The 27,063-nt window shown below is 33.4% G+C and overlaps 1 protein-coding gene across 7 annotated transcripts in view; it reads right to left on the minus strand.

Annotated features, from left to right (window-relative positions):
- Nucleotides 1–354: 354 nt before the first annotated feature.
- Nucleotides 355–27,063, minus strand: part of CCDC7 (coiled-coil domain containing 7) — a 337,256-nt gene continuing 310,547 nt past the window's right edge. For 4 of the 7 annotated variants that reach the window (XM_073885468.1, XM_073885465.1, XM_073885463.1 and 1 more), the window contains 4 exons: nucleotides 24,564–24,680; nucleotides 18,331–18,456; nucleotides 15,968–16,060; nucleotides 355–513 (listed from right to left, as the gene is read on the minus strand). In XM_073885468.1, coding sequence (XP_073741569.1) covers nucleotides 452–513; nucleotides 15,968–16,060; nucleotides 18,331–18,456; nucleotides 24,564–24,680 — 398 coding nt within the window. In that variant the 3' untranslated portion in view covers nucleotides 355–451. Of the gene's footprint in view, nucleotides 514–3,031; nucleotides 3,266–15,967; nucleotides 16,061–18,330; nucleotides 18,457–24,563; nucleotides 24,681–27,063 lie in introns of all 7 variants that reach the window. The other 3 variants (XM_073885467.1, XM_073885464.1, XM_025885863.2) reach the window with 2 other exon arrangements.

Consider the following 27,063-nt stretch of genomic DNA (forward strand, 5'->3'; position numbering starts at 1 on the left):
GATATTCATTACTAACATTCCCACACAGAGTATTGTCCTTAGAGTTTATAAATCTTTCATAGTTCAACTACATCTAGTGGTATGATTTTTAGTTTTACTAAATATTTAGTATGATTTATAGGTTTATTAAATATTATATAATGAATAAAGATTTTTGTTGTGACCTCTTCAATGAATTTCCAGTTTCAATGTGAAAAAAATAAAGCAAGATATTTTCTAAATTTTAATTATTTTACCTGGAGGTATAAGAAATGTATGAAGATGACTTGTCTCTATATAACATCATACAAAACATATTTGCAAAATATATGACACTTAAATAAACATGACATTATCAAAACACATATGATCAAATTTCATTTTATTGCTTTTACACCACTCCTGGAGATATTACAGGAACATTAGTGAATAGAGCAAGCTGGAGCTTCAACATAGAGCTCCTTCCTTAACATCAGCAACAAAAAGGCTTTGATCTTAGAGTTTCGAGTTTGTTCCAGATAGTAAAGAAGAATTCTGAAAATAAACCAAGTAATTATAACTTTCATTTAATTCAACCTCTAATATACACACATACAAACATTTTTGAAACTTTCAGTTTTATGCATTTCTTGTTATTAAAGTATATGTTAGATTAATTGCATGTCATTTTTCAAAACATTATCTAGAACTTTTTAAAATCAGTGATCTTTCTCTCAATGCTAAAAAGTTGATTTTAACTAAAGACTCACACCTTCAGCAAATTATAGTTAGACTCCTCTAAGCCCTCTTTTTACAAGGCCTTGGCCCTGTCCTTGGCCTGCTTTTAGCAAGAATACCGTTCAGCTAACTTAGTAGGAATGCTCCTACCCTTGATGTCTCCTTTTGTAATTTCATATTGACCTCTTCATTCTGCTCATTGGCTACAAATCCCTAGCTCTCTTCACTATATTTGGAGTTGTGTTCAATCTCCCTGCCCTATTGCAGTAGTCTTGAATAAAGTCTTAATTATTATCTTAAACAAATGTCAGAATAATTTTTTCACAGCATTGTTAAAAATGGAAAGGACTTGCCTATCTTTGATGGTAGCCAAAGCCTTCCAAAGACTATAGATCCTACTTACTTTTGCCCTAATTCTGGTCTAATTTTAATTAGTCAGTGTTCTTGGTTGAAACTGATATTGTCTACTCAGTATTAAGGGACATCCTACTACCATAAAAAAGCACTACATTTTATCCAACAACACTGTTGAAATACTATTCCTACCCCTACTTCTCCAGGGGTCTGTTTTTACTTATACCAGTCATTAATCAACAGAAATATTTCCTATATATTTTTCTAAATAGCTCACTGCCTTCCCAGGTCCTTGATTAACTGTTGGATCATTGATAATTCTTGAGTTGTACTTTCCAATATGGGAGCCACAAACCACATATGGCTATTTAGATTTAAACTAATTAAAACTAAAGATCTAGATTCTCAGTCACACTAGCCACATCTCAAGAGTTCAACAACTGCATATGACTCATAGTTCCCTTATTAGAAGGCACAAGTACAGAACATTTCCATTATCACAGGAAATTCTACTGGGGAGTGCTGTGGAGCTAAAGTTGTAGTTGACATGGAAGAGGTGGTTTGGGAGAATTTTTAAATGGAGCCAATATAGATTGAATTTGTTCATTGGGTTTCCTCTGCTAGTAGCTATAAGATCTGGATTTTTAAAAAATCAGCTGCAATTATTTGTATATGGTTTTGAATATTAGTTGATTTCCCTTCTATCATCAAATGTTATCATTGAAACATGTTAGCATGTTTCTCAACTCTGGCAGCATATTTGAATCACCTACAAAGAATCTGGTTTAACTGGTCTGGGGAAGGGAGCAGAGAATTAGTGTTTTATAAAAGCATTCCAGATGAATTCTATCTTGTAGACAGGCTTGAGAAGCACTAATTTAGCACACATATTAGCTCATTTAATCAAATTATTACATAATTAATATATATGGCACTGTTATCTGGATAGTCCATGGGGGCAAACTGAGAAGCTAGAATGGATCCAGTTTAAATAATCCCAGCAATTGCCATTCATGGGGACAGATTGCTATGTTGAACTAAAATTTATGTTGAAAAAAATCATTCTAGAGAGAAACATAAAATTCACCTTATTCACAATCCAATTATTTGGCAACTTGTAATAACAATTTTACTATTTGTTTCTGTATATATTCTCTCCAAAATCCTCACAAGAGTTGTTAATATGTTTCATTGTTATATTACCTCTGGGATGTTTCAGTTTCAGAAAATAGATAATCGGTTATTAGTGAAGAAATATTCCATTTATTTTCTCTTGGCTGACACTTTAATTAGGCTCAATTTATGATTTCTATTTACTATAAAAGCTATACATTTTTTACTACTATATAAATTATAAACAATATCTTTAAATGAGAGATTTTAGAAAATAGCCATTATTTCATTAATTTTTCCATTTTATGTTTCTGGAGAAATCTATTTTTTCTTTAATTTTTGACACTAAATGGAACTCCATGTACTTAGATCAATATCATTGTTCAGTGCTCTCATTTTTGCCAGATATATATATATGTATATATACATATATATATACACACACACATTCAAAGTTCAAAAGGGTATTATACAAATTTAAATATTCATGTCAGTAATAATCCAGATTAGATTTAAGACCATGTCATCCAATAGTATTACTCTCTCTAGGGCACAGTGAAAATGTAGTTAAAAATAATATTTTAATGTTAACATTGATTGGCAAGAATCATGTCTTTCAAATTATTAGCACTTATATTTTGTGCCAATACAAATTCTACAAAATATGCTCTAACAGATATCAATAAGGTTATTGTCATGAGGCATTTACTTTTACTTTATGTTTACTTCCTTTCCTTTTTGAAATTTGTTGTGCAATGTTCAAACATTAACATTTTGAATAGGCTGAATATTTTAATCATTTGTCATTGACAATATAACTTTTTTAAAATTAGAAAAAAGAGAAAGCATTGCAAACATTCAAACTTACCTGCTACCAATTAAGCTCCTCCATGATCTGGACCTTCCCTATTTATCCACGGTATTTCCCACTATTGTTCAATAAGCACCATCCTTTCAAGTCAGTGTTATTTTCATTAAGTTTCTACAAATGCAGATTTCATTACTATCTCCATGAATTTGCTCATGTTGCTTATCTTGACCAGAACTCATTTTTTCTCAAAAATAGGGGTGTGGTGGAGATTTCGGGCAGCAGTATGTGTGACTTTAAAGAAAAGTTATTGTGTGATTAAAAAAAAGTTTAATTTCATTATAGCTGATATAATTTTTATTATATGTGACATATGGAAAACAGATTATTATATATGAATAGTAGTAACACTGGGAATGGAAATGGAAAAGCAGTACATAAATCATACAAGTACATACATAAATAAACCTATGTTTCTATAGAAATGATACTGGGACACCCTTAACTTAGAGCAGTATAAATATAGTACAATAGTTCTCCAAATTTAGCCTATGTCAGAATCACCCAGAAAACTTGTTAAAACAGCTCGCTGGACTTGAACCTTAAAGCTTCTGATTCTGTAGGTCTGAGGTAGGGTCCAATAATTTGTATTTCTAATATATTCCCAGTTGATGCCCAGGCTGCTAGTCTAGAGACTACACTTTGACAAACATTGACAGAGAAATTTTAAAAGTTCAAATTCACTGGAATGTTGGTTTTTTTGGAATACATATGATATTTATTCTTAATATACCTATGGTTCTTCAAAAAATCAGTCGGTTTTAAGTGAGAGACAATTTGTGTACTGCAAAAGAAAGGGTCATAAAATTAGTGTCAGGGAGGAAATAGTGGCAATTCCTTTTAGGCAGAAGACTTATGTTTGAGCTGATAGAAACCAAGACTGGATTCTAAAATAGCTATTTATTCAAATGATGTCTGTTGCAACATTGTTAGGAAGCTGATATCACAACAAAAGTGCCATTCAACAGAGGCCTAGTTAAATAAACTATGGTATGCTCAAATATAAAGGACTTAAAAAGAATTAGATTGATTTGAACAGAAATAGAAAAAAATCCTAAAATTCATATGGAACTATTAATGACCCTGAATAGACAAAGCAATCTTAAGAACAACAAAGTGGAGGCATCACATTTCCTGATTTCAATCTATTTACAAAGTAACAGTCATCAAAAATTATGGTACTGGCATAAAAATAGGAATCCGGACCAGTGGAACAGAACAGAGCCCAGACATAAACATTTTTTGACATGGCACCCATAATATACAATGGAAAAATGGTAATCTCTTCAAAAAATGGTACTGGGAAAACTGGAAATCCTAATCTAGAGAATGAAATGGCAACCTTGTCTTATACCACTCACAAAACGTTAACTCAAAATGGATGAAAGACTTAAAGCTAAGACCTAAAACTGTAAAATTCCTAGAAGAAAACAAAATTAAAATGATCCTTGGTGTTGGTCTTTGCAATGATTTCTTGCATAAGATACCATTAGTAGACAACAAATAAACAAGTGGGACCACATCAAACTACGGAGCTTCTTAACAATAAAGGAAGCAATCAATTGAAAAGGCAACTACCACAGGGGAAAAAATATTGGCAAGCCATATATCTAATAAGGGGTTAATATCCAAATTATAAAGAACTCACATAACTCAGCAGCCAAAAAGCAAATATTCCAATAAGAAATGGGCAAAGGAATCGAATAGATATTTTTCCAAAGAAGACATAGATAAGGCCAATCAGTATTTTAAAAGATGCTCAACATCACTCATTTTGAGAGACATACAAATTGAAAGTAATATGAGATATCACCTCACATCTATTAGGTTGGCTATTATCAAAAAGACAAGAGATAAATGTTGGCAAAGCTGTGGAGAAAAGGAAACCTTTAAACACTGTTAATAGGAATGCAAATTGTTATAGCCATTATGGAAAACAGTTTGGCAGCTTTAAAAAAAAAAAGACATAAAGCTACCGCATGATTCATCGATCCCATTACTGGGTATATGTCTGAAGGAAATGAAATCTGGATCTTGAAGAGATACCTGCAACCCCATGTTCATTGCTGCCTTATTCATAAGAGCCAAGATATGGAAGTAACCTAAATGTTATTTGACAGTTATTTGGATAAAGAGAATGTGACATGCACACACACACACACACAGGAATATTATTTTCAGCCATAACAAGGAAGTAAATCTTGCCAATGCCACAACATGAGTAACTCTAAAGGGATTTATACTAAGTGAAATACATCAGAGGGAGAAAGACATATTCTGTACAATCTCACTTAGATAAGGAATCTAAAAAAAGCCAAACAAACCATTATCATAGAAACAGAGAATAGAATAGCGGTTGCCAGGGGCTAGTGGGAGGATATAGGGAGATATGGTTCAAAGGGTACAGGATTTCAGTTATAAAAAGAATAAGTTCATAGGATCTAATGTAAAATGGTAACCGTGGTTAGTAATATGGTATGGTGTGCTTGAAAGTTGTGAAGAATAAATCTTACATTCACACCACATACAAAAAATCATTAACTATTTGAGGAGATGGATGTGTTATCTTTTCAAAATTTAAGTATTAATTTTTAATAGAGAAAATATTGATATATCATATATTAGTTTCTGTACAACATAGTGATTTGATATTTCTATACATATTACAAAATGATCACCACAATAAGTCTAGTTAACTTCCAACACAATACATATGGTATTTGTCTTTTTCTGATTTATTTCACTTAGTGTAACACTCTCTAGCTCCATTCATGTCATTGCAAATGGCAAGATTTTGTTCTTTTTTATGACTACTATTCCATTGTATATATATATGTATACACCACATCTTCTTTATTCATTCATCAGTCAATAGACACTTGGGCTGTTTCCATAATTTGGCTATTGTAAATAATGTTGCTATAAACATATGTATGTATGCATGTATCCCTTCGAATTAGTAGTTTTGTATTCTTTGGGTAAATACCTAGTAGTGCAATTGCTGGATTGTAGGGTAGTTTTATTTTTAAGTTTTTGAGGAACCTCCATACTCTTTTCCACAGTGGCTACACCAGTTTGCATTCCCACCAACAGTTCAAGAGTTTCCCCTTTCTCCACATCCTCGCTGACACCCGTTGTTTCTTTTGTTGTTAATTTTAGGATGTCTTTGGAAAAATGTTTATTCATGTCTTCTGCCCATTTTTTTAAAAGTTTTTAAAAATTTTTTTATTGTTATGTTAATCACCATACATTACATCATTAGTTTTTCATTGTTTGCGTATAACACCCAGTGCTCCACGCAGAACGTGCCCTCTTTAATACCCATCACTAGGCTAACCCATCCCCCCACCCCCCTCCCCTCTAGAACTGTTTTTCAGAGTCCATCGTCTCTCATGGTTCATCTCCCACTCTGATTTTCCCCCCTTCATTCTTCCCCTCCCGCTATCTTCTTTTTTTTTTTCTTAACCTATGTTGCATTATTTGTTTCAGAGGTACAGATCTGTGATTCAACAGTCTTGCACAATTCACAGTGCTCTTCTGCCCATTTTTTAGCTTGATTATTTGCTTTTTGCGTGTTGAGTTCCATCAGTTCTTTATATATTTTGGATACTAACCCTTATCAGATATGTCATTTGCAAATATCTTATCCCAGTGCCTTGTCTTTCAGTTTTGTTGATTGTTTCCTTTACTGTGCAGAAGCTTTTTATTTTGATGAAGTCCCAATAGTTTATTTGGCTTTTGTTTCCCTTGTCTCAGGAGACATATCTAAAAAGGAAGTTGCTATGGCCAATGTCAAAGAAGTTGCTGCCTGTGTTCTCTTCTAGGATGTTTATGGTTTCAGGTAGCACATTTAGGACTTTAATCTATTTTGAATTAATTTATGGTATAGGAAAGTGGTCCAGTTTCATTCTTTTTGCATGTTTCTGTCCAGTCTTCCCAACACCATTTGCTGAAAAAACTGCTTTTTTTTTTTTTCCATTGGATATTCTTCCCCGCTTTGTCAAAGTTTGACCGACCATAAAGTTGTGGGTTCACTTCTGGGTTTTGTATTCTATCCATTGATCTATGTGTCTATTTTTGTGACAGTGCTAAACTGTTTTGATCACTACAGCTTTGTAATAAAACTTGAAGCCCAGAATTATGATGCCTACAGCTGTGCTTTTCTTTTTCAAGATTGCTTTGGCTATTTGGGGTCTTTTGTGGTTCCATAGAAATTTTAGGATTGTTTGTTCTAGCTCTGTGAAAAATGCTGTTGGTATTTTGATAGGGATTGCATTAAATGTGCAGATAGTTTTGGGTAGTATAGACATTTTAACAATATTTGTTAATCCATTAGCATGGAATGCTTTTCCATTTCTTTGTGTCATATTCAATTTCTTTCATCAGTGTTTTATAGTTTTCAGAGTACAGGTCTTTCACCTCTTTGGTTATGTTTATTCTTAGGTATCTTATTATTTTTGGTGCAAATGTAAATGAGATTCCTTAATTTCTCTTTCTGCTTCTTCATTACTGGCATGTAGAAATTCAACAGATTTCTATATGTTGATTTTGTATCCTGTGACTTTGCTGAATTCCTTTATCAGTTTGAGCATTTTTGATGGAGTCTTTCAGGTTTTTTATATAGAGTTTCATGTCATCTGCATATAGTGAGTTTGACTTCTTCTTTGCCAATCTGGATGCCTTTCTTTTTTGTTGTCAGATTGCTGAGGCTAAGACTTCCTGTGCTATGTTGAATAAGAGTGATAAGAATGAACATCCCTGCCTGTTCCTGACTGTAGAGGAAAAGTTCCCATTGGATATTTCCCCATTCACAGTGATATTAGCTGTTTTTCATATATGGCCTTTCTTATTTTGAGGTATGTTCCCTCTAACCCTACTTTGTTTAGAGTTTTTATCATGAACAGATGTTGTATTTTGTGAAATGCTTTTTTTACATCTGTTGAAAGGATCATATGGTTTTTATCCTTTCTTTTATTAGTGTGATGTATCAAGTTGATTGCTTTGTGAATTTTGAACTACCCTTGCAGCCCAGGAATGAATCCCACTTGATCATGGTGAATGATATTTTTTAGTGTGCTTTTGGACTCACTTTGCTAGTATTTTATTGAGAAGTTTTGCATCCATGTTCATCAGGGATATTGGTCTGTAGTTTTCTTTTTTAGGGGTGTCTTTATCTGGTTTTGATATCAGGGTAATGCTGGCCTCATTGGAGGAAATTGGAAGTTTTCCTTCCTTTTCTATTTTTTGGAATAGTTAGAGAAGAATAAGTATTAACTCTTCTTTATTTTTTTTTAAATTTTATTATGTTATGTTAGTCACCATACATCATTAGTTTTTGATGTGGTGATCCATGATCCCTTGTTTTCATATAACACCCAGTGCTCCATGTAGTATGTGTCCTCCTTAATACCCATCACTGGGCTAACCAATCCCCCCTCCCCCCTTCCCTCTAAAACCCTGTTTGTTTCTCAGAGTCCATAGTCTCTCATGGTTCATCTCTCCCTCTGATTTCCACCCCCCCTTTAGTTCATAGGATCTAATGTAAAATGGTAACTGTAGTTAGTAATATGGTATGGTGTGCTTGAAAGTTGTGAAGAATAAATCTTACATTCACACCACATACAACAAATCATTAACTATTTGAGAAGATGGATGTGTTATCTTTTCAATATTTAATTATTAATTTATTTTTATTTTTCCCTTTATTTTTTTTATTTTCCCTTCATTTTTCCCTTCCTTCTCCTAGTGTCCTCCACGCTATTCCTTATGTTCCACAACTAAGTGAAACCATATGATAATTGACTATCTCTGCTTGACTTATTTCACTTAGCATCATCTCCTCCAGTCCCATCCATGTTGAGGTAAAAGTTGGGTATTCATCCTTTCTGATGGCTGAGTAATATTCCATTGTATATATGGACCACATCTTCTTTATCCATTCATCTGTCAGTGGACATCTCGACTCCTTCCACAGCTTGGACATTGCGGACATTGCTGCTATGAACATCAGGGTGCATGTGCCCCTTCTTTTCACTACATCTGTGTCTTTGGGGTAAATATCCAGGAGTGCAATTGCTGGATCCTAGGGTAGCTCTATTTTTAACTTTTTGAGGCACCTCCACACTGTTTTTCAAAGTGGTTGTACCAACTTGCATTCCCACCAACAGTGTAAGAAGGTTTCCCTTTCTCCACAACCTCTCCAACATTTGTTGTTTCTTTCCCTGTCCATTTTTGCCATTCTAACTAGAAGATTCCACCCCCAAATTACTAGAACTCATACAGCAATTCAGTAATGTGGCAGAATACAAAATCAATGCACAGAAATCAGTTGATTCCTTATACACTAACAACGCAACTGTAGAAAGAGAAATTAGAGATTTCCATTTATAGTAGCACCAAAAACCATAAGATACCTCGGAATAAACCTAACCAAAGAGGTAAAGGATCTATACTCTAGGAACTACAGAACACTCATGAAAGAAATTGAAGAAGACACAAAAAGTTGGAAAAATAATCCATGCTCATGGACCAAAAGAATAAACATTGTTAAAATGTCTATGCTACCCAGAGCAATCTATACCTTCAATGCCATCCTGATCAAAATTCCAATGACATTTTTCAAAGTGCTGGAACAAACAGTCCTAACATTTGTATGGAATCAGAAAAGACCCCAAATCACCAAGGAAATGTTGAAAAAGAAAAACAAAGCTGGGGGCATCACGTTGCCTGATTTCAAGCTATATTAAAAAACAGTGATCACCAAGACAGCATGGTACTGGCACAAAAACAGACATATAGACCAATGGAACAGAATAGAGAGCCCAGATATGGACCCTCAACTCTATGGTCAAATAATCTTCAACAAAGCAGGAAAAAATATGCAATGGAAAAAAGACAGTCTCTTCAATAAATGGTGCTTGGAAAATTGGACAGCCACATGCAGAAGAATGAAACTCGACCATTCCTAACACCATACACAAAGATAAACTCAAAATGGATGAAAGACCTCAATGTGAGACAGGAATCCATCAAAATCCTAGAGGAGAACATAGGCAATAACCTCTGACATTGGCCACAGCAAAAGCTAGTGAAACAAAAGCAAAAATGAACTTTTGGGACTTCATCAAGATAAAAAGCTTCTGCACAGCAAAGGAAACAGTCAACAAAACAAAGAGGCAACCCAGAATTGGAGAAGATATTTGCAAACGACACTACAGATAAAACCCTGGTATCCAAGATCTATAAAGAACTCAAAGTCAACACACAAAAAACAAATAATCAAGTCAAAAAATGCGCAGAAGATACTAACTCTTCTTTAAATGTTTGGTGGTAGAATTTGCCTGTGAAGCCATCTGGCTTTAGACTTTTGTTTTTGGGAATTTTTATATTACTGATTCAATTTCTTTGCTGAATATCAGTCTGTTCAAATTTTCTATTTCTTCCCGTTTCAGTTTTGGTAGTTTATATGTTTCTAGGAATTTATCTATTTCTTCCAGGTTTTCCAATTTGTTGGCCTGTAGTTTTTCATAATATTTTTAATTATATTTCTGTGGCATTATTTGTTTTTTTTCCTATTCTTTCATTTGTTATTTTATTTATTTGGGTCTTTTTCTTTTGATAAGTCTGGCTAGTGGCTTATCAATTTTATTAAGTTTTTCAAAGAAACAGCTCCTTGGGGCTCCTGGGTGGCTCAGTGGGTTAAGTATTTGACTCTTCATTTTGGCTCAGATCAGAATTTCAGGGTCGTGGGATCAAGCTCAGTGTCAGCTCCATTATCAGTGTGGAGTCTGCTTGTCCCTCTTCCTCTGCTTCTCTGCCAGCTCCCACCCACTCGCTTGCTCTCTCTCAAATAAATAAATAAATAAATAAAATCTTAAAAAAAAAAGAACCAGCTCCTAGTTTCTATTTTTTTTTTTTTTTTTTTTAGTTTCTATATCATTTATTTCTGCTCTAATATTTACTATTCTCTTCCTTCTGCTGGCTTCATTTGTTCTTGTTTCTGTTTCATCCTCTAGGTGTAAGGTTAGTTTGTGTATTTGAGACTTTTCTTGCTTTTTGAGGTAAGTCTGTATTGCTCTAAACTTCCCTCTAGGACTGGCTTTGCTGCATCCCAAAGGTTTTAGACTGCCGTGTTTTTATTTTCATTTGTTTCCATGAATTTTTTAAAAATTTCTTCTTTGACTTCCTGGTGGACCCATTCATTGTTTTGTAGCATGTTATTTAACCTCCATGTATTTTTGTCTTTCCAGACAGAGCATTTTTGGCTGCATATTTTCCCATTCAGCACTTTTAATGTATCAATGTCACTCCCTTCTGGCTTGGGAAGTTTCTGCTGAAAAATCTCTAGCTAGCCTTGTATGTATGTTACTGTCTTCTTTTATCTTGCTGCTTTTAAAATGTTTTCTTAATCACTATATTTTTGCAGATTTAATTACAATATGTATTGGTGCTGGCCTGCTTTCATTGATTTTGTTGGGGGTCCTCTGTTCCTCCTGTATCTGTATGTCTGTTTCCTTCCCCAGATTAGGGAAGTTTTCAGCTGTGATTTCCTCAAATAAATTTTCTGCCCCCTTTTCTCTTTCTTCTTCTAGAACTTCTATAATACAGATGTTATTACATTTGATGGAGTCACTGAGTTCCCTACTTCTCATGTTCCTTATTCTTTCTCTCTTTTGTTCTGTTTTATTATTCTACATTATTTTGTCTTTAATATCACTTATTCATTGTACTGCTTCTTTCAGCCTTGTGTTCATTGCATCCAGCCCATTTCTAATCTCAGTTATTGCATTTTTCATTTCTGATTCTTTTTCAACTCTTATCTCAGGGTGAGGACCTCCTCGAAGTCTTCCATTCTTTTCTCAAGCCCAGTGGGTATCCTTATTTTTTTTTAATTTTTTATTGTTATGTTAATCACCATACATTACATCACTAGTTTTGGATGTAGTGTTCCATGATTCATTGTGCATAACACCCAGTGCTCCACGCAGAACGTGCCCTCTTTAATACCCATCACCAGGCTAACCCATCCCCCCACCCCCCCTCCCCTCTAGAACCCTCAGTTTGTTTTTCAGAGTCCATCGTCTCTCATGGTTGGTCTTCCCCTCTGATTTCCCCCCCTTCATTCTTCCCCTCCTGCTATCTTCTTCTTCTTTTTTTTCTTAACATATATTGCATTATTTGTTTCAGAGGTACAGATCTGTGATTCAACAGTCTTGCACAATTCACAGCACTCGCCATAGCACATACCCTCCCCAATGTCTATCACCCAGCCACCCCGTCCCTCCCACCCCCACCACTCCAGCAACCCTCAGTTTGTTTCCTGAGATTAAGAATTCCTCATATCAGTGAGGTCATATGATACATGTCTTTCTCTGATTGACTTATTTCACTCAGCATAACACCCTCCAGTTCCATCCACGTCGTTGCAAATGGCAAGATCTCATTCCTTTTGATGGCTGCATAATATTCCATTGTGTATATATACCACCTCTTCTTTAGCCATTCATCTGTCGATGGACATCTTGGCTCTTTCCACAGTTTGGCTATTGTGGACATTGCTGCTGTAAACATTGGGGTGCACGTACCCCTTCGGATCCCTACATTTGTATCTTTGTGGTAAATACCCAGTAGTGCAATTGCTGGATCGTATGGTAGCTCTATTTTCAACTGTTTGAGGAACCTCCAGACTGTTTTCCAGAGTGGTTGCACCAGTGGGTATCCTTATGATTGTTGATTGCTTTAAATTCTCCATCAGGTATGTTACTTGCATCTTTTTCACCTAGATCTCTGGCCATGGCCTTATCTTGTTCTTTCATTTGGGATAAATTCCTCCATCTTCACATTTTGTCTAAGTCTTTGCCTTCTTCTCTGTGTTAGAAAAGCCAGATATGTCTCTTGTTCCTGAAAGTAATGGCCTTATGAGGAAGAAGTCATATAGTGCCCAGGGCCTGGCTCTTCAGGGGATGTCTCTGGTATGGGCTGCATGTTCTCTGCTATTGTGTTTTGGCTGCTCTATCCTTCAGGCTAATTGTCTGCAGAGGCTCTCCTTGCCCTCTGAGGGCAGTGTTTTGTCCCTGGCCTGAGTGTGGTGAGTTAACTAACAACCACATTGATATTTTATTTTCATAGTGCTTATTCTGTGCTTAGATATAAAGGAATACATAAATAAGAATATAGTCACTTTCTTCCAAGTTACCCTTATACAGTTCAGAAAAAAATATTATGTTTGTGATAGACACATATATATATGAACATAGAGAAAATGATAAGACAAAAATAATAGTATATGAACAAGTAATGAACGTGGGTATAGGCTATATGAAAATTCCTTCTGGAATTCCTTCAATTTCTCTGTAAATTTGAATTGATAGAAAAATTAAAAAAATTAAAATCCTATTACACAAAAACTTCTACAATAACAAAAGCAACTAACAGAAAAATAAGCAAAGAATATAAATAGGTGATTCATGGAGAAAATGAAAATAGTTAATAATATTAAAATATGCTTAGTTCTCATTAAGTATAAATAATCCTCATTAAAGAAAAAACATTTTTCTATACACTTATTTTTATTTTTATTTATTTTAAAAAATTATAGTAAAATATAAATAACATATAATTTACCATTTAAGCCATTTTTAAGTGTATTCACACTGTGCAGCCATCACCACTACTGATCTTCAGAACTTTTTCATCTTGCAAAACTGAAACTCTACCCATTAATAAATAATTCTCCATTCCCATTCTCCCCAGCTCCTGGAAACCATCATTCTACTTACTGTCTCTATGAATTTGACCATGTTAAGATACTTCATGTAAGTGCAATCATACAGTGTTTGTCCTTTTGTGGTTGGTTTACTCCACCTACCATAATGTCTTCCATATTCATCCATGTTATATGCTATAACATGCTGTATCAGATTTTCTTTCCTTTTTAAGGTTGAATAATATTCCATCACATGCATATGCCATATTTTTTTGTCCATTCATCACTGTTGGACACTTGAATGGCTTCTATCTTTTGGCTATTGTGAATGATGTTGCTATAAACAAAGATCTTTTCATGTCCCTGCTTTCATTCTTTTGGGCATATATCTGGAATGGGAATTGCTGAATCATATGGTAATGCTTTATTTAATATTTTGAGGAACAACCATATTATTTTTCATAGTGTTTGCACCATTTCACATTCCTACAACTAGTACATAAGAATACCAATTTCTTACATCCTCACCAATATTTATTTTCTTTCCTTTTTTCCTTTTTTGTCTTCATAATAGCCATCCTGGGTGTGAAATGATATCTCATTGTTGTTTTGATTTTCATTTCCTTAATGAATACTGATGTTTACCATATTTTCATGGGCCTATTGGCTATCTGTATATCTTCTTTGGTGGAGAAATGTCTGTTAAAGTCCTTTGTTCACTGTTTTAAAAAGTTTTTTTGTTTTCATTGTTGAGTCTTAAGAGTTCTTTTTATATTCTGGTTGTTAACTGCTATTCAGATATATGATTGACAAATATTTTTCTCCAATTCTGTGGATTTCCCTTTTACTTTACTAACCTTGTCTTTTGGTGAATAATTTTAAAATTGTGGTAAAATCTGCCTATTTTTTCTTTGGCTGAACCTTTGGTGTCAGATCCAAGAAATTATTGTCAAATACGTATTTAAGATTTTTCCCTATATTTTAATCTAAGAGTTTTATAGTTTAGCACTTAGTTTTAGGTCTTTCATCTATCTTAAAACTATAAGGTAAAGTTTAAGATAAGGATCTGATTTCACTCTTTGGCATGTGGATATACAGTTTCTCCAGCACCATATGCTTTACAAGTCTCCTTTTCCCATTGAATGGTCTTGATATCCTTGTCAAAGTTCATTTGACCATGTATGTGTTGATTTATTTCTTGGTTCTCTATTTTCTTAGTTTGTATGTTTGTCTTTATGCCAATACCACACTGTTTTGTTTACTGTTGCTTTGTAGTAAGTTTCAAAATAACGAAGTGAGAGTCCTCTTTGTTCCTTTTGAAGATTATTTTGACTACTCAGGATCCTTTAAGATTCCATACGAATTTTAGCATAGAATTTTTTATTCTTGAAAAAACATTGCTGGGATTTTGACAGCTATCACACTGAATCTGTAGATTACTTTGTGTAGTATTGATATCTTAACAATATTAGGGTTTCAATCTATGAAAATTCTAGTGCTGTCTATGATGCTGGGATATGAGTCCTTCATGAATTTACTAGCAGAATTATGAACTATGATCATTTGAAAAGTAATTTGGATTTATATATTAAAATAAAAAAACATAGATACCTTTAATGCAATACATGTTTACATGCTCTATTTTATAGAAATATAATACTACAATATAGATATATATGTACAGTGATATTTATTGTACCATTGCCTATAGTAGCAAAAAATATTTTGATAAAAATCTAAATGTCAATAAATATAGCACATTCACATTATAGAATATCATAAAGTAACTTAAAGGTGTGAGATATAAAAGAAATCTATATAACAATTTACCTGTTTTGGAGGTGAGTAGGATCCATCCAAATGATTCTATTATGTACAGAACAAGCAAACTTATCTATCATCTATCTATCTATCTATCTATCTATCTATCTATCTATCTATCATCTATCTATCTATCTATCTATCTATCTATCTATCTATCATTTATCTATCTATCTATCATATAGATAAATAGGTGTGTGTGTGTGTGTGTGTGTGTATGTATGTGCGCCCGTGTGTGTGTGTGTGTGAAACACATGTTTGAAGAAAGGTTTAGAAAAATATACTTGTCTCATAACATTGGCTATCTGGGGAAGGGGGTCCATAGATTTAAGATAATTGGTAAATGGAAACAATGGAAACACAGTATAAAGTTTTATTTCATTTGTCTTTGTATAGCAGTGATTTTTTACCTTCATAGATAGGTTTTCTAGTTGTAGAGATCATAGCAGGCAGAGTATTTGTAAGTTCAACATGTTTTTTTGAGATATAATTTTTTGGATGCCCTAAAAAATGAAAATAACATTATTAAATTATATTAGAAATTACCTGACTTCAACTTTTAAAAATTTATAATAAATTTTAATCCACTTCTAAAGCACAGCTTCCTTAAATTTTTAAAAATAATTTAAAACAGCTTTACTAACACAGATATTTTCTCTCTAGCTTTTCCTTGCTGGGTACTTGATATTTATTAAAAAAACCAGTAAGAGTGAAAATCCAGAAAAAGAAATAATAGAAATAGTCTATATAAACATGCCTAAGAAAGAGCTTTCTTTCTTTCCAGTATTGTAATAAAAAACTATTTAAGCAATTAAATTGATAAATTCTCATATGAAGTTTTTATCTTTTTATAAAACAGAATATCTTTATTTAAAAATTTTTATATAACTACAGTGAAAAATCTAGTGCTAATGGAGGCAGACATGTTTAGAAATACTATTGTTAAGATACGTATTTTGAACACTGTTAAAAACAAAACTATGTAATAAAGAATATAGTTTCAATATGCTTATTTCAAGAAAAATATGCGAAAATAAAAAGAATGTGGGGCATTTAGATGGTGTTTCTCAAAGTTACTGGAAAAAATTTACTAAATTAGTGCTTTGAGTTTCTACAATATATGTCTTACAGAGAAATAAAACATTTTGAATTCTTCCATTTCCTTAAGGCAAGAGTTTGCTTAAGAAATGTTTGTGTCATTATTTTTAGATTAAAAGGCTTAATGGTTTGGTGGAAAATAAAAATATTTTTGATAGAATCCTTTCTATTCCATCCACAAAAAAGACCACTATTATTGTTCTCTTATCATGGAATAGAAATTTAGATAGAAGATTATTCAGACTATTTGTTAGTTCTTATTCTCTTCCTCTTTCTTTTTTCGTCAGGCAATATTACTGCTTATAATTAACACCCCCATCAAAGAGAAAGCTTTAGCTTAGAAGAAAAAACCCAAATTTGGGCACCTGGGTGGCCCAGTTGGTTAAGCGTCTGCCTTCGGCTTAGGTCATGATCCCAGGGTCCTAGGACTGAGTCCCGCATGAGGCTTGCTCAGTGGGGAGCCTGCTTCTCCCTCTCCCCCCGACCCTGCTCCTGCTTTCTATTTCTCTCGCTCTTTCTCTCTCATGCACATGCTCTAATAAATAAAATCTTAAAAAAAAACCCAAATTGTAAGTAAACTAGGAGCTAATAAATGGAAAACGGTATTACAGGTGATATGAAGTAGGAGGTGAATCTGACATTGTCTGGCAGTTAGTAAGAAGAGGATAGTTATCTGAACATAAAGAGCATATTATAATTAATTTTTCTAATTTTACAAAGACTTATTTGCCCAGTAATGCCTTGCTTCAGTTAATAGTCCAATTTATTTTATCTCTGAATTACATATCCACAGAATGGTAAAAGGCAGCCAATGGATATAATGTTAAGAGATAAAGATGCAGAGTTAGAAAGAAAAACTGGTGAAAGTATTGGTAGTATATATAATTATTTGGGGCTTTAGAAAATATAATAGGCCAAAAAAATAATCTACATTTAAAAAAACCTTCCAACTCAATATCTATAGGAAATACACTAAGGTGATGATTATATAATGCCCCTGGAGCAAAGATAAGAAATGGAGTCTGTAAATTAGTTCCTAGATATTAATGGATTAGATAGCTGGGGAGATAGTAATGAAGGGAAAGGGAAGACATTAGGTTTATTTTCCTTCCAATCTACCCTCATGTTGAGTTTCTGTATGGCAGATCCTACTTGGGATTGTACAAAAAGGGAATATATAAATCTAAAACAGAGGATTATGAAATGGGTTTATCATAATGGTGAACAAAAATGGAAGGTTGAGTGGGACACCTGGGTGGCTCATTCAGTTAAGCATTTGACTCACTCCAGTCATGATCTCAGGGCCCTCAGATTGAGTCCCGCATGGGGCTCCACACTCAGCAGGGAGTCTACTTGAGATTCTTTTCCTCTGCCCCTACCCCTGCTCAGTGTGTGCTCTCTTTTTCTCATTCTCAAATAAATAAATCTTAAAAAAAAAAAAAAAAGAAAGGAAGGTTGTGAAAAAAAGTGGAGCTCCAATTTAGTGGTGGCAGGGAAGAAGAGCTATGTCAGGGACACTACTCACTCACTAAGAATGCATATATGTTGGGTAAGCTTAATCAGTGTTCATTTACACATATTTTGCTAAACTGGTTATATGACGAAGGCTAGTATGATCTGGTTATTTCCATATAATTAAAGCTTTACTAATTAAAAAAATCACATTGTACATTACATGAAGTTTCTTTATTCAGTGAAGGAAGCTGGATGGCTTTATAAATGGTTGACCCAGCCCTAGATGTTCTAGGACTTGCTTTTGGAGGTTTAGTCACATGGTGTGAAGTGTACTCAGAAGTTCTTTCTAGAAAAATTTAGAAAATATGTTAGCTATAAGATGAATTACATTTGTAACTAATTTTGATACACAGTAAGTTAGTTGCCAATAAAATTGAAATAACTAAAATTTTTTTGAGATGATTAATTTCATTAATAAAGAAATACACATTAAAAAGGATAGTTTATGAGATCAGAGCTAAGTAAAAGAAGTCACAAAGACCAACTATTATAAATTCCATTTCTATGAAATATCCAGTGTATGGAAATTTATAGACAGAAATTAGATTAGCAGATTATGGCTTGGAGTGTGAAGATTTCTTTTTCACACAATGAAAATGATCTAAAATCAAACATGATGATGAAAGCACAACTCTGCGAATGTACTAAAAACCACTGAATTACGCACTGTAAATGAATGAATTATATGGTATGTGAATTATGTATTGGTAAAGCTATTAAAATTGACAGCTGACTTTCTATAACAAACAATGGAGGCCAGAAGGAAGTGGGATGACGTATAAAAGTGCTGAAAGCAAAAATTCACAACCAAGAATTTAATACCCAGCAAAATTATTATTCAAAAATAATAATAGATAATAGATAAAACAAAAACCTTCCTAGATTAAAAAAAAAACAACTAAGACTATTTGTTGTTATATTAGGAAAATTGTCTTAAAAGAAATACTAAAGAAAACACTTCAGGCTCGTACAAAACAACATCAGGTGGTAACTCAAATCTGCATGAAGAAATAAAAACACTTTAAAAGTAATTATATGGGTAACTATAAATGACAACATATCTTTTCTAAAGTCGTTTCTTCCATTAGCTGATTAAAAGAAACCACTGCCTAAAACTGTATTGCTGGGCATGTAATAGAAAACTCAATTTTATTTCTATATATGAGCATGGAATAACCCCAAAAGTAAATTAGGGAAACAATTTTATTTGCAATAACATCAAAAAAGAACAAAATAGTAATGAATTTAACAGAGGGGCAAGACTTTTACTGAAAGTTACAAAACATTGTAGAAGGAAATTAAAGACAATATAAATAAATAAATTCAATGTTCATAAATTAGAACTTATTTATTTATTTGAAATATGATTGACTATACCACTGTATTAGTTCTAGTAGACAACTTAATAATTGATATATGTGAGTTCAGGAGTCTCCCGTGTCACCATTTTGAACCAGAACTCTTAGAACACTCATATTTTTAAGATTGCAATTCTTTTCAAATTGATAAATTGATTCAGTATAGTCCCTATCAGTACTTCAGGAGTCTTTTTTTTTTTCAGAAATTAACAACCTGAAACTAAAATTTATGTGGAATGTAAAAGACTTAGAATAGCCAAAACCATTTGTAAAAAATAAATAACACTATAGAGACTTCATTTTTCAATTACAAAATTTATTATAAATGTTGTTATCAAAACAGTATGGTAATAGCACAGTGATAGACAAATAGGTCTAAGGAAGAGTACTAAGACCAGTAGTAAACTCTTATATTTATAGCTAATTGATTTTCAACTAGTTACCAAGGCAATTCAATGGAAACAGGATTGTCTTTTCACAAATGTTGCTCTGGCAATCAGATAGATACTTGCAAAAAGATGAACCTGAAACTTTACTTCTCATTATATACAAAAATTAACTCAAAATAAATTACATACCTAAATGTAATAGTGATACTATAAAACTCTTAGAAAAAAATAGAAAATCTTGAGATCTTAAATAGGCAATGATTTTTTAGATTCAAGTTTAAAAGCATGATCCTTAAAAGAAAAATCGATAAGTTGGGCTTCATCAAAATTCAAAATTTTGACTGCCATTAAGAAAGTTCAGACAAGCTGTAGACTGGAAGAAAATATTTGCAAATCACATATCCAATAAAGAAATTGCATCCAGAATATATAAAGAACTTAAAATTTTAAGAACTTAAAAAAAAAAACTTTACAAATGGGTAAAAAATTTTAAAGACATTTCACCAAAGAAATACACAAATGGCTAATAAACACATGAAAAGATGCCCAAAATCATTTTTCAGGGAAATGTAAGTAAAAACCACAATGAAAGCTCATTTCATATCCAACAGAATGTCTATAACCCAAAGTACAGGTAATAGCCATGTGATGGCAAGGATAGGAAGAAATAAAAGCCTTCATACCTTGTTGATATGTGGTAAAATGGCACAACCACTTTAGAAAAGTTTGGCATTTAAAAAATAGTTAAACATAAATTTACCATACAACACAGCAACTCTACTCCTAGGTGTCCACCTAAGAGAAATGAAAATTTGTGTCTTCACGAAGACCAACAAAGGAATATTCAGAGCAGCATTCCTTATAGCCAAAAAGTGAAATAAACCCAAATGTCCATCAACCTATGAATGAATAAAGAATATGTGCTACAGCCATACAAGAGAATACTATTCAGCAATATAGGATACATGTTACTATACAGGTGAATCTCAAAACCATGCTTACTGAAAGAAGCTACACAGAAAACACCATGTATTGTACGATTCCGTTCAAGTGAAATGTCCAGAAAAGGTAAATTGATAGACACAAAAAGCAGATTTGTGGTTGCCTGGGACTGGAAGTGGGAAGGGATCTTGCAGGAATGGTGAAAAAGTTCTAAAACTGAATTAAGATGGTCACTGCAGATCTAGGTAAACTTACTAAAATCCTTGACTTATACCTTGACTCATATAATTAAGATGGGGCAAATTTTCTGATACACAACTTATGCCTCATTGGAGTGTTTAAAAAAATAATTGCTAATCTGTACATCTCTGAGGAACAAATTTACCAATTAGAGTATAATTTTTATGCAGTTGTTTGTGTCTTTAGCCTTACAGTATCCACTGAAAGCATTCTTTTCCAGTTACTTCAAGCTGCTCATTTTTCTCTAACTCTGACAGTAAGGTTATGTCATTCATTTATTTTTGCTTTTTTTTTCTAGCTTTATTGAGATGTATTTGACATATAATGTAGTTTGAGGTGTACAATTTGTTGGTTTGCACACTTACATATTGCAAAATAATTACCACCACAGCGTTAGCTAATTCCTCTATTACATCACATAATTACAGTATCTTTTTTGCAGTGAGACTATTTAACACTTACTCTTCTAGCAACTTTCAAGCATATAATACAATATTATTGACTATAATCATCATGATGTATATTAGATCCCCAGAACTTATTCATCTCCTGACTGGAAGTTTATACTCTTTGACCAACATCTCCCCATTTCCCCCAACCCATAGCTTCTGGTAACCACCATTCTACTCTCTGTTTCTATGAATTCAGCTTTTTTTTAGATTCCACATATAAGTGAGATGATATTGTATATGTCTTTCTCTGTCTGACTTGTTTCACTTTAGCATAATTCCTTCAAGGCCCATCCGTGTTGTTGTAAATAGCAGGATTTCCTTCTTTTTTATAGCTGAATAGTATTCCATTATATATATATATATATAAAGTTCTATTATATATATTATAATTATATTTTATATAATACATAATTATATTTATATATGATATATTTCTAATATCACATATATTATAATAAAACAGTTATTTTGAATTCTTTATAGGGAAAATTTTAGATCTCTGTGTCTTTGGGTTTGGTACTGGAAGATTATTGTAATCCTTTGGTGGTATCCTGTTTCCTTGATTTTTCATATTCTTTAGAGTTTTGTGTTGCTGTTTCATTTGAAGTAGCAGTCACCTCCTCCAGTCTTTACTAACTGCCTTCAGGAAGGAACTGCCTTTCATTAGCCCTGCTATCGATCCTGAGACTTTCTGGGACCTTGAATGCATATACTTGCTCCATACTTATTGCTCCCTTTTGTGGCAGAATTCTTTTTCGGGCGCCTGGGTGGCTCAGTTGGTTAGGTGACTGCCTTCGGCTCAGGTCATGATCCTGGAGTCCCGGGATCGAGTCCCGCATCGGGCTCCCTGCTCAGCGAGGAGTCTGCTTCTCCCTCTGACCCTCTTCCCTCTCGTGCTCTCTATCTCTCATTCTCTCTCAAATAAATAAATAAAAATCTTTAAAATAAAAAAAAAGAATTCTCTTTCTTTTTTTAAAGAACATAGAAGAAAATCTTTGTGACCTTGGGTTACACAAAGATTTCTTTTTTTAAAAAAATTTTTAATTAATTTTTTTATTATGTTATGTTAATCACCATACCTTACATCATTAGTTTTTGATGTAGTGTTCCATGATTCATTGTTTGCGTATAACACCCAGTGCTCCATGCAGTAAGTGCCCTCCTTAATACCCATCACCAGGCTAACCTATTCCCCTACCCTCCTCCCCTCTGGAACGCTCCGTTTGTTTCTCAAAGTCCATAGTCTCTCACGGTTCATCTCCCCCTCCGATTTCCCCCCTTCATTCTTCCCTTCCTACTATCTTTTTTTTTTCTTTAACATATAATGTATTATTGGTTTCAGAGGTACAGGTCTATGATTCATCAGTCTTGCACAATTCACAGTGCTCACCACAGCACATACCCTCTCTGGATCCTGCATCACACCAGGCCAAGTGCTGACATCTTCCCTTTCGTTTTCTCTAGGGTGGCACTACAGCTCAAGTTATTGTTTTTCTCTGGCTCACAGAACCTGACTTGCTTTCTGCAAGTGCTCCCTAGTCCACCAAAGCTTGCTGTCACTAGCACTCTCAGGGGCATGCACAGGGTGCTGGCTGCAGAGTTGGGAGCGGTGTCAGTGAGATAAGCCTGTTGCTGGGGATGCCCACAAGCCAGTTGCTGGATTCTGCAAGTGAGGCTTTCCCAGCAGCTCATGGGTAGGATTCCTGATGGAGTCCACAGCACAGCAGAAGTTACATCCCTTTAATGCTCTCTGAGAATCATATCTGCCACTCTTCTGATCTACTCTCACCCCACAATTTAGTACTTTAGATGCTTTGGTGGTGTTCTGCACAGCTGGGAAAGCCTGGTACTCACTCACCTAATCTCTTGTCCCCTGCAAAGGGAGACATCATGGGATGAGAAAGACTCACTTCGCCCTAGCTGAACCACCTTGGGGGATGTGTGATGAAAACAAAGTCAAATTGTTTCTCTTATCCAATCCAATGTGTCCAAACTCATTTTTTTTATCCAACAAAGTACTGGAACTTCTTATCTGGAGAACTGGACTTCCACAAAACTGTCTTATCTATGGGTGTTCTCCCAGGTGACTCACTGTTCCTTTACATTTTTGTTACCTAGTTAACAACTTTATAGTTAGTTAATGAGTTTTTACACTTTTGCTCTTTTTTCAAACAACTAGTGAGGTTTTTAACTCTTGATGAGCCCCAACTATATACCTCCATTGTCCCAAACAACAGCTAGCCAATTGCCAGACATGTGAATGAACCCACTGACCACAAGGTAACCAAAGATGCATAAGTTAGGCAGCCAAAACCAGTGTACATTGCTAACTCCCAAGTCATGAACCCTAAATCCTGAGTTACTGTTTTAAGCTAAGTAGTTTTGGGGTAGTTATGCAGTAAAAGAACACTAACAAATATGGAAAAAATTTAAAGATTTAGATATTATTTAATATCTAAATATTAGATGGGCATAATTTAAATAAACAAAACACCCACTTGTATGGCTGATGGTTATGCAAAGTATTTTTTTTCTCCACAATTGCTGGGGAAAATGTTAATTTTAATATCCTTTTAGGAAGGAAATCTGGAAATATCTTTTAACATTGCTGGGGAAAATGTTAGTTTTAATAACCTTTTAGGAAAGCAATCTGGAAGTATCTTTTAACATTAAAAAATCCTGGGATTCTCCCAAAGAAATATAAGCATCAATATATAAGAATGCATGTTCATGGATATATTTACCAGTGGCAAAAACCTAAAAAAGTCAATTCCCTTTAATAGAAGAATGATTAATAAAGAATTCTATACTGTGAAATATTATACTGTTAGTAAAGGTATAAATTAAAGCCATTTCATTTTCAGGCTTGCAAAGGTTTACTTAAAATTTATCTGAATAAAAAGATGCAAACTGAGTAAAATGAAAAGCCATACTAAACAACTACTATAAGTAACTACATACTTATTTTATACATATATATGTTTATATATAAAATATATGTATATATTTTACCTTGATTGTCAAAGGGTGATAAATTGATCACTTTTGTTGGGAATTTATTCATTGTGATGTTCTTTGGAAGTAAGTCTTGATGTGAAAATATATTTTTGTTTTTAAATAAATTCATTCCTAAAATAAAAATTTCTAAAAATTAGATGAAGACTCTGAATATTCATACACTACTCTCCAAACACCATGTACTACTAGTCTTTATTTATACGTTTGTAATGTTTTCTTACCACATTTTATTGAGTGGTCACTTGTTTTTTGCTCTAGTTTGTATAAACTATTCAATCATTTTCTCTTCCTTGTCTTTATTCTGTGCTCATTGATAGCATCTTTTTTTTTATCTCATTGAGTATACTCACTTATCAAAAAATTACACGTATTTAATGCATATACCTTTTGATAAGTTTGGACATATGTGTATGCCTGCAATACCATCACCATAATCAAGATAATAAACATATCCATCACCTCCAAAAGACTTCTCTTGTTTTCTTTTTAGGTATGGGGTAAGAACAGTTAGCACAAATACTCCCCCCTCAATGATTTTTAAGTACATAACACTGTATTTTTAACTATAGGCATGATATTGTACAGAAGATCTCTAGAACTTATTCATCTAGTATAACTGTAACATTACGCCAACTGAACAACTACCCATTTCTTTCTACCCCCAGCCCCTGGAAACCACTGTGAGTGGCTTCATTATCTGCTTCTGTGAGTTTGACTTTTTAAATTTATTTTTATTTTTTATTGAAGTATAATTAAGATATAATGTTATATTAGTTTCAGGTGTACAATATGATTCAACAAGTCTATACATTACTGAGTACTCATCATGATAAGTGTACTTTTAATCCCTTTTATCTCTTTTACATCTCATGTAAATGGAATTATGCAGTATTTGTCCTGTGACTGACTGGCTTATTTCACTTAGCATTAATGTCTTCCAGGTTCATCCATGTTGTCACATGTGGAAGGATTTCCTTCTTTTCCAATACTGAATAATATTCCATTGTATGTCTATGTCACATGTTCATTTCATTTTACCCAGTTTTATTGAGATATAATTGACATATAGCATTGCATAAGTTTAAGGTGTATAATGTGATGATTTGATATATATATATATATATATATAAAATGAAAGAATTACAGTAAGTTAAAACCTACATCACCTCACATAACTCTTTATTTTGTGCCAAGAATATTGAAGATCTACTCTCCTAGCAACTTTCAAGTATATAATACAGTATTGTTGATTATAGTTATCACACTGTACATTAAATTCCAGAATTTGTTCATCTTCTAACTGGAAGTTTGTACCTTTTGACCATCTCTCCATTTCCTTCACCCTTCAGCTCCTGGTAGCCAACATATTACTTTCTGATTCTATGAATCCAGCTTTTTTAGGTTCCACATATAAGTAAGAGCGTAAAAATATCTCACTTATTTTGCTTATATAAAGACCTCAAGCTCCATCCATGTCATCACAAATGGAAGGATTTCCTTCTTTTTTGTGTTGAATAATATCCCATTGTATATTTTATACCAAATTTTCTCTATGCCTTTATCTGTCTGTGGGCATTTAGATTGTTTCCATGTCTTGTCTATTGCTGCAATGAACACAGAAGTGCAGGTATTACTTTGAAAGAGTGATTTCATTTCTTTTGAATATGTACCCAGAAGTGGGATTGCTGGATCACATGGTAGTTCTTTTTCTAATTTTTGAAGGAACATCTATGTTGTTTTCCATAATAGTTGCACCAATTTACAATCCCACTAACAATGTACAAGGGTTGCCCTTTCCCCACATCCTCATTAACATTTGTTATCACTTGTCTTCTTGATGATAACCATTCTAACAGGTGGGTCATTGCAGTTTTGATTTGCATTTCCTTGATAGTGATGTTGAGCACCTTTCCATTGGCTATCTGTGTGTCTTCTTTGAAAAATGCCTATTTACATCCTCTGTCCATTTATAATAGCACTGTTTAGTTTTGGGTTTTCTCCTCCTGTTCCCTCTCCTTCCCCTCCCCCCTCCTTTTTTTTTGCTACTGAGTTTTATGAGTTCCTTGCATACCTTGGATATTAACTTATTATGAAATAGATGGTTTGCAAATATTTTCTCCCATTCCATAGGTTGTCTTTTCATTTTGTTGTTGGTTTCTTTTGCTGAGCAGAAACTTTTTAGTTTGATGTCCCACCTGTTTTTGCTTTTGTTGCTTGTACTTTTGATATAATGTACAAAATATTATTGCCAAGATCAATATTAAGCTTTTTCCCTGTTCTTGGAGTATTGAGTTTTCAGATCTCACATAAGTCTTTATCTATTTCAAATTAATTTTTGTTAACCATAGAAGATATGAGTTCAGTTTTATTCTTACATATTGATACCACATTTTCCAACATCATGTATTTTAGAGACTACCGTTTCACATTAAATATTCTTGCTTCCCTTATCAATTATTAATTGTTTATATATGAAGATTTATCCAAGCTCTTG

The sequence above is a fragment of the Callorhinus ursinus genome, unplaced genomic scaffold (genome assembly GCF_003265705.2).
Source record: "Callorhinus ursinus isolate GAN/ISIS: 27379988/994484 unplaced genomic scaffold, GSC_fseal_2.0 scaffold62, whole genome shotgun sequence".
Taxonomy (NCBI): Eukaryota; Metazoa; Chordata; class Mammalia; order Carnivora; family Otariidae; genus Callorhinus; species Callorhinus ursinus.